The 15593-nt window shown below is 38.2% G+C and overlaps 2 protein-coding genes across 2 annotated transcripts; one reads left to right on the top strand and one right to left on the bottom strand.

Annotated features, from left to right (window-relative positions):
• Positions 1-978: 978 nt before the first annotated feature.
• On the bottom strand, positions 979-4426 carry LOC138894127 (uncharacterized). The gene is made up of 4 exons (XM_070178807.1): positions 4408-4426; positions 2284-2570; positions 1900-2178; positions 979-1818 (listed from the first exon to the last, which is right to left on the bottom strand). Exons 1-4 carry the CDS (start codon positions 4424-4426, stop codon positions 979-981), a joined length of 1425 nt encoding a protein of 474 aa, XP_070034908.1.
• Positions 4427-5318: 892 nt separating this feature from the next.
• LOC104107744 (bidirectional sugar transporter SWEET9-like) lies at positions 5319-7253 on the top strand. Its single transcript, XM_009616622.4, has 6 exons — positions 5319-5511; positions 5810-5846; positions 5941-6151; positions 6268-6429; positions 6532-6651; positions 6772-7253. The coding sequence occupies exons 1-6, from the start codon at positions 5463-5465 to the stop codon at positions 7051-7053; spliced, it is 861 nt and encodes a 286-aa protein (XP_009614917.1). The 5' UTR covers positions 5319-5462; the 3' UTR covers positions 7054-7253.
• Positions 7254-15593: the final 8340 nt, after the last annotated feature.

Genomic DNA, 15593 nt, shown 5'->3' with positions numbered 1-15593 from the left:
CGATCATTATGCCTACGGGCTACTTTTATTTCTAGTTCTAGCAAGCACTCACTCGACCGTTACGCCTACGGGCTACATTACTTCGAGTTCGAATCACTCACTCGACTACTAAGCCTACGGGCTACTTTTATTTCGAGTTCGAGCAAGCACTCACTCGACCATTATGCCTGCGGACTACATTACTTCGAGTTTGAATCACTCACTCGACTACTAAGCCTACGGGCTACTTTTATTTCGAGTTCGAGCAAGCACTCACTCGACCATTATGCCTACGGGATATATTACTTCGAGTTTGAATCAATCACACGACTACTAAGCCTATGAGCTACTTTTATTTTGAGTTCGAGCAAGCACTCACTCGACCATTACGCCTACGGGCTACTTTTATTTCTAGTTCGAACAAGCACTCACTCGACTACTAAGCCTGCGGGCTACTTTTATTTTGAGTTCGAGCAAGCACTCACTCGACCATTACGCCTACGGGCTATATTACTTCGAGTTCGAATCACTCACATGACTACTAAGCCTACGGGCTACTTTTATTTCGAGTTCGAGCAAGCACTGACTCGACCATTATGCCTACGGGCTACATTACTTCGAGTTCGAATCACTCACTTGACTACTAAGTCTACGGGCTACTTTTATTCCGAGTTCAAGCAAGCACTCACTCAACTATTAAGCCTACGGGCTATATTACTTCAAGTTCAAGCAATCACTCAACTTGACTACTAAGCCTATGGGATACCTTATTTCAAGTTTGAGTAAGTGCTCACTTGGTTATAAAGGCTACAAAGTCCAAATTAGATCAAATTGCCTAAAGCCTTATGAAAACATTCATAAGGCATGAATAAAACAAAATCTTCACAAGGCAGGAAATAAAACAGAGGCAAGTCGGGAAAAGAAAAGATATTTATATATGTATACAAGATTGTTTACATGATTGTTTACAACGTACGGAATGGAAACTAAGGGATAAGTTTATTGGTTATCTCCGGGGGCGGTCTTATCTCCATCGGGCTCCTCCCCGATCTTGCTCCCATCATCGTCATCATCATCATCATCGTCATCATCGGAAGCCAAGGCTTCAGCATCAGCCTCGAGCTCTTTAGAACTTTTTATCTCTTCAGTGAGATCGAAACCCCAAGCATGGATCTCTTCAAGGGTCTCCCTCCGAGATCGGCACTTAGCAAGTTCAGCAACCCAATGTGCTCGGGTGTTGGCAGTCTCGACTGCCTCTCTTGCTTGCACCTGGGCAGCTTCAGTATCCGCCCGATAGACGGCCACTAACGCATCCGCATAGGACTTTGCTTTCTCGGCATCTGATTTGGCCTTAGCAAGTTCGGAGGCCAACCGAGCCTCGAGTTCCTCTATTCTTCTCGCTTGAACCAAGCTCTTCTCTTTCATGCCTTGAAGTTGGCTTACAGTCGATGACAATTGGGCCCGAATAGTTTCTTTTTCTGTAGCAAGACGGTCCATGCCATCTTTCCATCCCATGGTCTCTGCCCTTATTGTATCAACTTCCTCACGAAGCTGCCCAATCGTCTCGAGTTTCTGCTGCAGCTGTGAGACCGAAATATTAGCCTTCAATCCTGAATCAAGCCCATGAGTTCTTAATATTAACATTACTTGCTCGGTCAGGTCGGTCTGGTCTTGATGAGCCTTGGCCAACTCAGCTCTAAGACCTTTGATTTCTTCTTTCCTTTGCCCGAAAAGTAGTTTAAGGGCATTCCTCTCCTCCGTAACCCGTCGGAGGTCGATCTCGAACCGATGCAGCTCAGCTCGAGACCGAGAATATGCTTCTCGATGAACCGCCAAGGCCTGCGAAGAAAGAAGAAAAGAAGTTAGAAAAGAATACCAAAACATAAAAATTAATATCAACAAAGAAAGTTAAGAGCTTACTCGATTCACAGCTAGCTGCACTTCCCAAAGAAAGCCTGACACATCACTACGGCCAGCAGCGTCCTCGACACTAGTAAACAAATCACGGAAGGGGTCCTCCCCTTTATGAGACCGGCTCATCTCGAGGGCCCCCAAAACTTGGGCTTCCCGAATATCCCCTTCGGAAAAGGCAGGGAGAGTGGACGAATCTCCGATTACTATTGCCCCAAGCGACTCGCTTGGGGCATTCTCCTCAGTTCGGAGAGCTTCAGGACCGGCCCCTTCCGATGTACCCACCGTCTGTTGACTTCGGTAGGAAGCATCCTCAATCTCTAATGACTCGGGGACTTTGCCCGAGCCTTCCTATGATATCTCCTTGATCCGAGGCGGACCGTTACAAATCACCATCGATTCAGCTGCCTTTGGGGCATCGATGCTTTTCTTCATTCGGGCCTCCAGCACGGACCCGTCGTTTTCTTCTTTGTCGTTGTCTTCATCCCTTAGACGTAGAACTGATTCTGCGGTCAAAGGAATGGTACTCTTCCTTAGCTTACGATTCGTCCCCGTCTTCGATTTTGGATCTTCGGAAGCGGAGGGCCTTTTCCTCTTATTATCCTTCACCGGCTTTGGAACAAAGGTCGAAGCCTCTTCCTCGACGGACGAGGGCCTCAAAACCGCATATTTGCCCACACCTACATACAGGAATATTTATTGAAGTATATGGAAAGCATCTCTTTCGAACTACCAAAAATACGAGAAAGGGGCTTACCATGATTTTTAGCCTCCCATCGGCCCTTTGACAAATTACGCCATGAGCGCTCGGCGTATGTGAAGGTCGAAACCAGATCTCGTACCCAGTTCTTGAGATCGGGAACTGCGCCGGGCATCCAGGGAACCGCTGCATCACAAAAAGGGGATATCAGTGAGAAAAGAAATGAAAGGGCAAAATAGTAGGAGATAACACCAGAATTACACTTACGCTTCATGTTCCACTCCTCGGGAAAAGACATCTTTTCAGTCGGAATCAGGTCCGAAGTCCTTACTCGAACGAACCTGCCCATCCAGCCTCGATCCCTGTCCTCGTCTATGCTCGAGAACAGAACCTTGGTAACCCGATGCTGAAGTTTTATTAACCCACCTCGAAAGAGGCGAGGACAATACTATAGAATGAGATGGTCGAAGGTGAAAGGCATCCCCTCAATTTTGTTGACGAAGTATCGGATCAAAATAATGATCCGCCAAAAAGAAGGATGGATATGGCCTAGGGCTATTTTGTATTGACGGCAGAAATCAATAATAACGGGGTCGAGGGGACCTAATGTGAAAGGGTAAGTATACACACTTAAAAACCCTTTCACGTATGTGGTGATATCTTCGTCAGAAGACGGGATTACTATTTCTTTGTTCTCCCAATTGCAATTTTTCTTTAGTTGTATGAGGTGCTTCTCGATTATCGAACACATATACCTCGATACTGGCTCACATCGGCCGGGAACCGACGAGCTGTTATTGACCTTAAAATCAGAGGTAAGAACACACGCCCCAGGAACGCACTCCTCAGGTCATGGCTCTACCGGTGTTTTGTCGGCGGCATGCTGTAAAGAAGAAGCTTTCTCTTTCTGAGGAATGGTTTGTGATATTTTCGCCATTTTTGAATTTAAAGATCGAGAATAGAAGAAGGTGACAAAGATTTGGTGGTTTTGGAGAAAGATTTTGCAGAGAAGAATCACAGATTTGCGAATAAACTCAAAAGATACGAAAAGAACTTAGGAAATTTGGAAGATTGAAGATGTAAAAGTGATAAATGATAAAATGAAGGGTTATTTATAGATTGAAGCAATGGTGGTTCAATATCAGCGGTGGCCGACCACCGTCTGACACGTATTAAATGCCTTGGTAAACTAAACTGACGAGACAGCTATCACGTACGTCATGGTCGGGCTCGATGCAAACGTCAGTGCATATTTAATCGAGCCATTGAGAAATCATATCGTTTCTCACCACATTCTTCCCGAGAAACGAGGGGACTATCTGTATACGGTCGAAATTGATTTTGGCCTTCATACGATTGATCGAGATGGGGATCATAATAGACCAAAGGAAGACTTCGTAATATCGAGATGGGTTCCGAAGATGGCACGAACAAGCTTCAGATTTCAAGAACCGAGTTCGAAGTCATTATCGAGCTCGGGTCCGAATCGAACTATGATGAGATGTTATGGAATCGAGCTTAAGGGGCAAAGGCCAACCGATACCGAGCCTGAGTCATTACCAGACCCCGAGTCGGCATCAAGCTCAAATCCGCATCGAGCTCTAAAAACAATATCGACCAACACCGAGTCCGATCAAGCTCGAGCTCACAGACAAGAGTCGTTTTAACTGCACTAAGGGAGAGAATCTCGGTGGGAATCAGGGAAAAGCTGATTTATCATGGACTCCCTACTATATATTTTTAATTATATCTAAAGTAGGATCCTCCACTATAAAGAGGATGGCTACATTTCTGTAAAAGGGAAGTTTTTTGCTTACATTGTAACCCAAATACCATACATTCCTACATTGAAGAGTTATTCCTTTTAGCTTTATAGATTGATTCATCTTGCTTAGTCCTTAAAATCAACTTCTTTCCAACCTTTGCTTATTTTTTACCCTTTACAGTCAATATTCGATATTTCTATTTATCCTTACGATTTATGTTAAGTTATACCACATATCCTTAGAACTACGTACAAATTCAACTCTATCTATTTTTCGGGTAAACAATAATAAATAGATAGAAAATAAATAATGACCTTATATACTGTATAAATAGCACTGATAGTGAAATAGATAATTTTTACATTGGTAAATATTTTTTAAGAGATACGGAAACTGATTCATTTTATTTCATCATATAGATGTATGACATAAGCCACCAAAACAAGATAAGCCAACTAAAGCAAAGCATAGCGAAGCATATTATCCTGATGATTTTTTCATCAGCCATTTCAGCAAATTGATCACCTCAATAGCAGCAGAAATGGATGTCCCCACTCCATTATTGATGCCAAATGGCAGGCACTAATTGGCACCCCCATCATTTCTGGATTGTTATTTTGCTGATTTGGAGTTCATCTGAACCGAAAACAAATAAAATCAGACCCCTCCAAAACTAAAGTATGAAATGTAAACCTTAGTGCCCCTGCGTATTGGAGGATGACATAATAAAAGAGCACCGTAGGACCATTTAATTTTGAGGATAGAGATTATATATAATAATTACTTTGTGAGTGATCTAAATAATATAAATATTTCTTATACACGGAAAGATAAAAGTCAATTAGCTATTGCAAAGGGCTTCCTTTTTCCTTATACATTTGTGCAAAGACAATAGAAAACAAAACACTTTTTTCAATTGCATCGATCTACTTTCCCACACTTGCCTATATATATGTCAACCAAGTCACCTAGTTTCATTGCCAAGTAGAACTTGCAAGTCTTGCAACTCTTGAAGCTCTTTGTGAGTGTGAGTTATAAAAACTAAAGAGATCGAGATAGAGATTTTGCAAGTCTTAATTTGTTCAGAAAAACGAATTAAAAAAACGATGGCTGGTATTTCTGTTCACGTCTGGGCTTCTGCTTTTGGTGTCCTCGGTAAATTATTTCATTTCTTGCTTGTTATTAATATTCCTATTGTATTCAAGTATCAATTATCAGATACCAAAACTATGTTATGGCTATTTAATTATATTATTACCTAGTAGAGACTACTAAATATTTCATGGATGTGACATTTCATCGTACTAGCATATCTTCAATCATTTACGTAATAAATACTTGTTTTAATCATTTGCATGCTCTTTTATCGCAATTTACTTTCTTCCCCAAGAATTTTAAAAGTTGTTGAGTTTAATCATACTCTTTTTCTTTCTTTTTTTTTTTCAATTTATAGGTGACATCGTCTCGTTCATCGTGTTCCTTTCTCCACTGTGAGTCTCCCATGTCTTAAATCTTCATTCGTATTACGATACTACTTGTATAAATTAAATAGTACTTACATCTGTATTTACACATCATCGACAGGCCTACATTTTATACGATTTACAAGAAGAAATCAACTGAAGGCTATCAATCAATTCCTTATGTGGTTGCACTATTCAGTTGCATACTTTGGATATACTACGCACTTCTCATGTCCAACATGATCTTCATTATCACTATAAACACCTTTGGCTGCTTTATTGAAACAATTTACGTTGGCTTCTACCTTTTCTATGCACCAAAGAAAGCCAGGGTACGTAAGCTTTTACAGGAAGAGTTTGACTTCTTTACACTAACACGTTAAATAAATTTTGAGAATATTAGATCAAGATAATTATTTCTGACTTTGTAATTGCATGCTCAATGCAGGTCCAAACTGTGAAGATGCTTCTTTTATTAGTGCTTGGTGGCTTTGGAGCTATCGTTCTCGTTACCCAATTTTTATTCAAAGGCGCAGTTCGTGGCCAAATTGTTGGATGGATTTGCCTTGTGTTTTCGTTATGTACGTTTGCAGCACCATTGTGCATAGTGGTAAGTCTATGAACATTGCAATAATTAACCCTCGTGTTTAATTTCCATTTTAAATGCATGAAAATGATATTCGATTTTCCTAATACTATATATGTCATGCAGAGAAAAGTTATCAAAACCAAGAGTGTGGAATACATGCCATTTCTCCTATCATTTTTCCTCACACTGAGTGCTGTCATGTGGTTCTTCTACGGTCTTCTAATAAAAGACAAAAATGTTGCAGTAAGTTAATACTATTAATTTTGATTAATTACTTGCGGGCACATCTAAATTATTACGTAACGTACGTAAAGATCTATTAATTGCATAATTAATAATATATATTATTTTTTGTCTTTATAGATTCCAAACATCTTAGGATTCATCTTCGGTATTCTCCAAATGATACTTTATGTGATATATAACAAGAAAGAGAAGAACATCATAAAGGAGCAGAAACTTCGCGAGCTACAAAATCATGTCGTAATTTCAGAGGAGCAGAAAAACCTTCCACAATTAACTGAAGAGCAGATTATTGACATTGTGAAGCTTGGTGCACTTGTTTACTCAGAGAAATTTAATGCACGTGGACCTGAAGCTGCTAAAGTTGAGAATATGCCCAAGCTGCAAACTGTGCAAGTCTAAGATCGACTTAGTAAACCTAAATGATTACTTGGCATTTTCCTTTAATTTACTTTTAATTTCCTACTCTTCAAGTGTTTGTACACTAATGAATAGCTCATTTTCCAAGTAATCTTTCTCTTGTGAAGAACAATAAAATGTCTGTATGTAGTGAGAGTTTTTTGCTACTTTGCTTTGTTACTAATAAAAATACCTTTTTTGTACATTAAGTTTCCATTTTCATGCGTCTGATTTTTATCTTTCGTCCTTACTTTCTACTATTTCAATATCACTGGCATTCGTAAATCGATTAATTTTCATTCAAAAATGTATAATCTTGTCTCATCGATCAACATTTAATTATTTCACATGGTGGAGCAAATTATTTTGTTTCATCACTTTTGGGCACGCAGTTATCTTGTCGAGGTGTGTTAGCGTTACTTACATTATGGGTGAGTACCGTACGCATTTGTTTTCCTTTTTTTGAGGGAAAAAAACGACGAATGTAGAATTTTCGAGCCCTACAACCACACACAATTAATTCTCATTATAGTACTTCTGTGTTGAAATTTGAAAAGAAATAAAATAGGATCGGAGTTGGGCCAATAATTCTAATTTTCGATCTCAATTTGGAAATTGATTTCTAACATATTTCTAATATTAAATTTAGATAATTAAACACTACATAAAAATTATTAGGGACTATAAATAAAATTCTTCTAATTAAAAGTATTTGAAGAATATTTTAAAGAGTTGCATATAAAGAGAAAATTATCTCAATAGTAAGAGTGCAATGTAAATTGAAACAGAGGGACTAGCTAACTAATTCCAAGAAGATTCCACTGTAATTCGTAATTTTTCCCCTTAGCAGTTCACTTTATTTTTCCCCTCATTAGTTGCATGGGAGTTTCCTTGAAAAATACATTTAAAAGATATTTCCTGACGTAAATGGTTGGCCCGTAAGGCTTCTTTTCATGCTTTTGAGAAAGCCATAAAAAGCATTAATCTTTAAATCCTCCTTTAATCTGTAGGCCGTAGCCCACGCCTCTTTAATATTCAGCTATCTCTAAAAATAGTTCCGCATTTTAAAAGCATTTCTATCTATATGATATATCAAGTCTTCCTTGAAATAGCCAACCGAGTTTTCCATTTCTTTTCAGTGGTAATTTGAGAGTACTGTATTTAGTTATTCAATTAGTAAAAAATACAGTATCAGAGATCAAATTTCCATTCCTCATATTATAAAGAAAAATTCTCCACAGATTTGCTCTTAGGATCGACTTTCTGTCAAATGACCGTACTTCATATCAACTGCATTAATTGTTAGTAGAGTTTACCTGCGCCTACCTTCAATAATGAAAAAGGGGCATCTTAATAGCATGTTTGGCCAATTTTTTTTTTTTTTTTTAAGTTAAGATATTTTGCCAAGGTTTTAGAAGGAAAAAGATGCTTTTGATGAGTATAAGCTTTTTGAGTATCAGAAAAAAAAAAAAAAAAAAAAAAAAACTTTCTTCACATAAGAATTGTTTTGAAAAACACTTTTAAAAAAAATGGTCCACGTCCAATCCGCACTCAATATTGAGCGGAAACGGTCGTTGGAAGAATAGCACCCAACAAGAGTAGGGGTCGATTTTCACAGGGAGTTTCAATGGGTGTTAGGAGTATACACTTGACGAAAGTGAATAGAATTGTGAAATTATGGTGCAGAAACAATGTCAAGAAGGCAGTGTATTGATATATTTTTAGTTACACGAACCCAAAATCCAGCTAGTCGTGATGACACCTAACCCAACCCGTTAGATAAGCCAATTACAAACTATCTGATTCCAATGAAATTAACGAGGCAATTAATTAAAAGAAAATATCTAAAACCAATACTTTTTCCCAAGAACTGATAGTACAAATCATGAGCTTCTAAGAATAAAGTTTACAAAGCTAGTATGAAATAAATACATCATCTGTTTGAGAAGTACATAAACAGAGTTTTATGAATCTAAGGCTACCATGAACAAGAGGCAGCTACAACCGGAATGCAGATACATCTTCAAATCCAGCTTCCATCGAACACAGCAACATCGACAGCCAACATCTGCATGCAAGGTGCAGAAGTGTAGTATCAGTACAACCGACCCCATGTACTGAGTAAGTAACAAACCTAACATTATGTTGAAAGTAGTGACGAGCTTTTACCAAAGTCGGGTCCAAAATCAATAGTCCACAACAATATCCAGAAAACAAATCTCATAACAACAGAATTGAGGCAGCACAATGAATAACTCAATAATAAAGTGCTTAGTTCGTTCACAATTTCGAAAATAAATAAATATTTTTCTTTTCAAATATAATAGTAAAACTCAATTCTTTTCACTAAAATCACCAAAATATGAGTAAGTCTGAAAACTGTGATTTTCCCAAAATCCTTTCAATAATAAATGGGATGTTTCATTTTCTTTCCAAATAACCCGTATAAAACAATTGCATCACTATGCCCATTTGTCAACATGTGTGAGAAATTATGAATGATGTGATACTGTACAGCATGAGAAAAAATCCATCTTTATGCCTGTATGTCATGTGTGCATGTCAATGCGATGCAACTCAGTGATAAAATCATATGCACACTCTCAGAGTATCATTCCACTCAGTCCTCCCAATCACTCAGTCCTCCCAGTCACTCAGTCCTCACAGTAACTCATGCCTCACAGTCACTCAATCCTCCCAAATCACTCGGCACTCGCACTCAGTAAGTACCTGCGCTCACTAGGGGTATGTACAGACTCCTGAGAGGCTCCTTCAGCCCAAGCGATATATTAAGCCAATCATGGCATAAATCAATAAATATATTATGGCGTGTAGCCCGATCCATAAATATTCTCACAATTAGGCCCTCGGCCTAACTCAGTCATCAACCTCTCCAGTCTCTCGGGCTCTCGGAAATCATGATAAGCATCCCAACAACAATGATATGATGCATCAATAATAAATAAGAGAGACTGAGGTATGATATGAAATGAATAAACCTGACTGAGTGAAAAATTACAATTTGAACATATTATTCAACCACAAAAATGACCCCAATGGGTACCAACAATAACAACATATGCCTAAGCATGATTTTTATTACGAGTCTCAGCTCAATTTTCTCTAACACATAGAGTATATACAAATATCAACATATTATTCAACTTCACAGTTCCATGGAATTTGATCTAGTCACAATTTCTACGGTGCACGCCCACACGCACGTCACCTAGCATGTGCGTCACCTCAAAACCAATCACATATCACAAAATTTGTGGTTTCATACCCTCATCTCTAAGATTAGAAGAGTTACTTACCTCAACCCATGTAAATTCTTTATTCCGCTTTGCCCTTTCCACGAGAATTGGTCTCCGAAAGCCTCGTATCTAGCCATAATTAATTCGATTCAATCAATACCAATTATTGTAATTAATTCCATAAGAAAATACTAATTTTTTTAATAAAATCCAAAATTAACTCAAAAATTGCCCGTGGGGCCCACGTCTCTGAACTTGACAAAAGTTACAAAATATGAATGCCCATCAAATTCCACGAGTCCAACCATATAAATTCCGACATCAACTCGACCCTCAAATCTTCAATTAAAGTCATTGAAGATTTTTACCATTTTCAACCCAATCTTTACCCATTTGAACTCAATAATCTTTTCATAAACCTTATTGATATGTATAAATAATACTATTATACCCAAGAATCATACTCTTAATCACCCATCTTTATCCAAACTCAAAATTGAATACTAGGGGTTAGAACCTTACCTATTGGGTGAAGATCTTGTGATATTTCCTTGTTGGATTTCAAAGCTTGAACAAGATCTTGATGAACAAAGCACTTGAGCTTCTTCCTCTCTCTAGAACACTCTCCCTTCTCTCTAAAAATATCAGATTTTTGCTCCAAAATGAGTCCCAAAGCCTATTTATCAAAATGGGGTCGGGTTATGAAAATAGAAAAATTAACCCTCCGAAAGCAGGTCTGCGGTCGCATAATGGACCGCAGAATGGGTATGCGAGTCGCAAAATGGTCGCAAAATCGGTGCCCAGAACTGGGTTGTTCTGGTCCATTCTGTGACCAGTTTGCGGTCGCATAACCACTTCTGCGATCGCATAATGGTCGCAGAATTGCCGCAGAATCTCATTTTTCCAGCCTTTGATAATTTGGTCATAACTTCTTGTAGGAATGTCCAAATGATGAACGGTTTAAAACGTTAGAAACTAGACTCAAAGATATTTTATTTGATAGGTAATACACCATATAACACTTTGTATCATGATAGTTATGCTCATTTGAAATTAGATCTTGTACGAACTCACTTGACTTTAGTCTATTATGAAATTTTCAACTTCTACATTCGATGCCGAAACCTATCGAATCGAGTACGATTGACCTCAAATTTTGCAGACAAGTCATAAATGACATAATGGACCTATTTCAATTTCTAGAATCGGATTCCGACCCTAATATCAAAAAGTCAACAACCCGGTCAAACTTTCCAAAAATTCAACTTTTGCCATTTCAAGCCTAATTCTACTACGGACCTCCAAATAATTTTTTAAACACGCTCCTAAGTCTAAAATCACCATACAAAGCTATTAGAAACATCAAAACTCCATTCCGGGGTCATTTACATATAAGTCGACATCCGATCACTATTTTAACTTAAGTTTTCAATTATGAGACTAAGTATCTCATTTCACTCCGAAATTCTTCCGGACCCGAACCAACTAACCCGATAAGTCATAAATCAAGTATAAGGCATAAATTGAGTAGTAAATGGGGAAACGGGACTGTAATACTCAAAACGACCGGTCGGGTCATTACAGTCCTATGTATTTATATAGAATATTAATCCTATATTTTGTCAATACAACATAGAGTAGGACTCTTCTAGGATAGCTAATACAAAGAGTCTTAATTCTTGTAAATTAAGACTAAGTGATCGCAGAATTATCAGGTTTGTTAGCATGATCATTATCTTCAACATTTCCCTTCAAGCTCGTGGGAGGTGACTTCACTACACCTAGCTTGTCTCGAAAGAACTGGAACCGGTCTTTTGCCAAGAGCCTTTGTATGAACATCTGCTAGTTGGTCCTTGGACCTAACAAACTGAGTAATCAATTTTCCTTAAGCTACCTTCTCTCTGACAAAGTGGTAATCTAGTTCTACATGTTTAGTTTTAGCATGCATTACTGGATTTGTAGTCATGTATAGAGCACTCAAGTTGTCACAAAATAAGACAGGAGCAGTATTGATATACATTCCAATGTCTTGTAGATGTAGCTTATCTAGGTAAGTTCAGCTGCAGTTGCTACCAGTGCTCTATACTCAGCTTCAGCACTTGACCTTCCAACAGTGTTCTATTTCCTTGATGACCAGGAGACACAATTTGCACCAAGGTATATACTATATCCAGTAGTAGACCTCCTTGTAATGGAACATCCTGCCCAGTCTGCACTTGGGAATCCATACAGCCTGAAGGAAGACTGTGATATGATTCTCAGTCCATGATCAATGGTTCCCTTGACATACCTCAATATTCTCTTTCCTGCCTGAAGATGCATGCTGTTTGGATTCTGCATGAATTGACTTGTTAGATTAACAACATGAGTAATGTCTGGTCTTGTGAGTGTGAGGTACTGCAAGCTTCCTACAATGCTTCTGTAAGCTGAGGGATCAACTGCTTTGCCAGCTGCTTCTTGTAGACCATGCTTCTAAGCTAGTAGAGTATGCACTCTTTTTACATTTGCCATATCCACTTTTCTAAGCAAATCATTGCATATTTGCTTTGATTCAAATGGATTCCTCCAGGAAAATAGCTTACCTTAATACCTAAAAAGTAAATCAAGGGTTCAAGATCCTTCATAGCAAATTTATGCCCCAGCTTTTGCACTGCTTCCCCTATCTGCCTTGAGTTGCTTCCTGTTATAATTATATCATCTACATATAACAGGAGTAATATTTTTCCTTCTACATCATGGAGAGTAAATAAGGAAGAATCAGCTCGACTGCATTTGAAACCAAGATGAAGTAGGAATAGAATAAATCTCTCAGACCAAGCTCTAGGAGCTTGTTTGAGACCATATAATGTCTACTTTAAAAGACATACATGGTTAGGATACATTGGATCAGTGAAGCCTAGTGGTTAAGTCATATAAACTTCTTCTTGTTGATGTCCATGTAGGAAGTCATTCTTAACATCTAGTTGCCTAATGGACCAATGTAAAGTGACAGCAAATGAGAGAATAACTCTGATGGTTGTAGCTTTAACTACTGGACTGAAGGTTTCTGCAAAATCAATCCCTTTAAGTTGTGAGTATCCTTTACCAACTAGCCTTGCTTTGTGTCTTTCTATTGATCCATCCGGCTTCATTTTGTTTTAAACTCCCACTTAGATCCTACTACATTCATTGTTGAAGTTCTGGGAACTAGTATCCAAGTTTCATTTTGATGTAAAGCTGCTAATGCTTCTTGCATAACTTTAAACCAGTGAGGGAAACTAAGAGTTTCTTTTATAGTTTTAGATTCTTCTAGTTTTGTTTGTACAACAGCTAGTGAGGTATGAGTTAAAGGAAGAGACTTAGCTTTGAATCTAGTGATCATTTTATGGCCTTGAGTAGTGATTTCAGGTTCGGCATGAACTATGTTTTCTGCTAGAGGTGCTTCATCCTGGGCATTGAAGAAGTGTGACAAGTCCACTTCTAGCTACAATCCTCTTGGATCTGTCACTGTGAACTGCATAGGTGTTTCATCTGAGTGAGAGGCCTTTGATTGAAATTCATCAGTGACTGAGTTTTGCATGTCTGCAGAGGGCTCAACAACACTATTTGTGACCTCCACAACCTCATTCTGATCAGACTCAACAGCATCACTGTGATCAGCAGTTGGAGCAGATGTTTGAGTAGTAACACCATCATCCTGATCATTTGAAACATCATCTGCAACAACATCATGATCAGCTCCCAACACAGCACTTTGATCATTTGAAACATCACCTGCAACTATATCATGATCAGCTCCCAACACTTCCCCTGCAGCAATAGGGTCTGATGAACCAGAATTAGCCTGTGATTCTGAGAAAAATTCAAAGAAGGTGGCCATATGGCTAGAATCATTTGGTGCACTGTTAGTCTTATTTTCCTGCACATAGGGAAGTGTTAGTTTATCAAAGGCAACATGTCTTGACACCAAGACCATCCTTGTGGTTGGATGAAAGCACCTATAGCCTTTATGCAAACTGTTGTAACCAATGAACACACATGGATAGGACTTAGGTGAGAACTTATGTTTTCCCTTTAAGTAAGGGAAACACTTGCACCCAAACACTTTCAAACTGTTGTAATCAGGGTGTGAACCATGCAATTTGTGAAATGGTATTTCCTTTTTAAGCACAGATGATGGCAATCTATTTATCAGGAATGCTGCTGTGAGAAATGCTTCAGTCCATAAATATAAAGGTAACCTAGCATGTAGTAGCAGTGTCAATCCAGTTTCCACTATATGTCTATGTTTCCTTTCTGTAATGTCATTTTGCTCAAGAGTATGAGGACAGGAAATATGTCTTATAATGCCACAGTCTTCTAAGTACTTAACAAATTCAAAACTTGAAAATTCACCTCCACCATCACATTGAAAGATCTTGATACTCTTTGAATACTGTTTCTCAACCATTTTATGGAATTTGACAAATATTTCAAAGAAGTCAGATTTTATTTTTAAAGGATACAACCAAGTATATCTATTGTAATCATCAACAAATAAATCATAGTATCCCCATAAGTCACAATGAATTTTCAAAAGAGGTTCATTCTCAACTTTATTTCTCAACTTGAGTGGTAGTTTACAACCTTTTCCCATTTGACAACTAACACAAATTGCAGGAGTTTTATGCCAACATATGATATTGATAGACTTATTGTTACTAAGTACTTCTAAGGACCTAGAACTTGGATGCCCAAGTCTGGCATGTAAAATATCACTAGAGCTTCTCCTTGTCCGTGTTGCATTCAAAGCAAACAGGTTGTCCACCTTTAAGGCATATATCTCTCCTTTTTTAGCACCCTTGGCCATCAGTTTCCATGTCCGCTTGTCCTTTACAACAAAAGATGATTTATCAAACTCAATGGAGCAACAATTATCTCTAGTAATCTTACTTACAGATAGCAAATTCTTTTTTAGCTTAGGAACTACTAGCACTTCACTCATCCTTAAACAAGAAATTGTTCCTTTTCCAATATGTGTGATATCCAGTTCTTATCTATTTCCTACTACAATTTTATCATTTCCATTGTAAGGTTTAAGGTTGGATAAGTTACCTGAATTGTTGTTCATGTGAGTGCTTGCTCTAGAATTCATATAGTGAGCATTGTCTCCACTACTCTAACTATTCACATTGAGTGTAGCAAGAGCCTGTGGCAAATCTTTTGGTGCTTGATATGAGAAATTCTATCTGTAGAAGCACTTTATTGTAATGTGATTGTTCCTACCAGATATCTGGCAGGCTGATGATTATGTGGTTTCCTGTCCCT

Source organism: Nicotiana tomentosiformis, chromosome 6 (assembly GCF_000390325.3).
Source record: "Nicotiana tomentosiformis chromosome 6, ASM39032v3, whole genome shotgun sequence".
NCBI classification, from domain to species: domain Eukaryota; kingdom Viridiplantae; phylum Streptophyta; class Magnoliopsida; order Solanales; family Solanaceae; genus Nicotiana; species Nicotiana tomentosiformis.
Note: the sequence above shows the minus strand (reverse complement) of the source record. Positions and strands in the feature narration are given on the sequence as shown.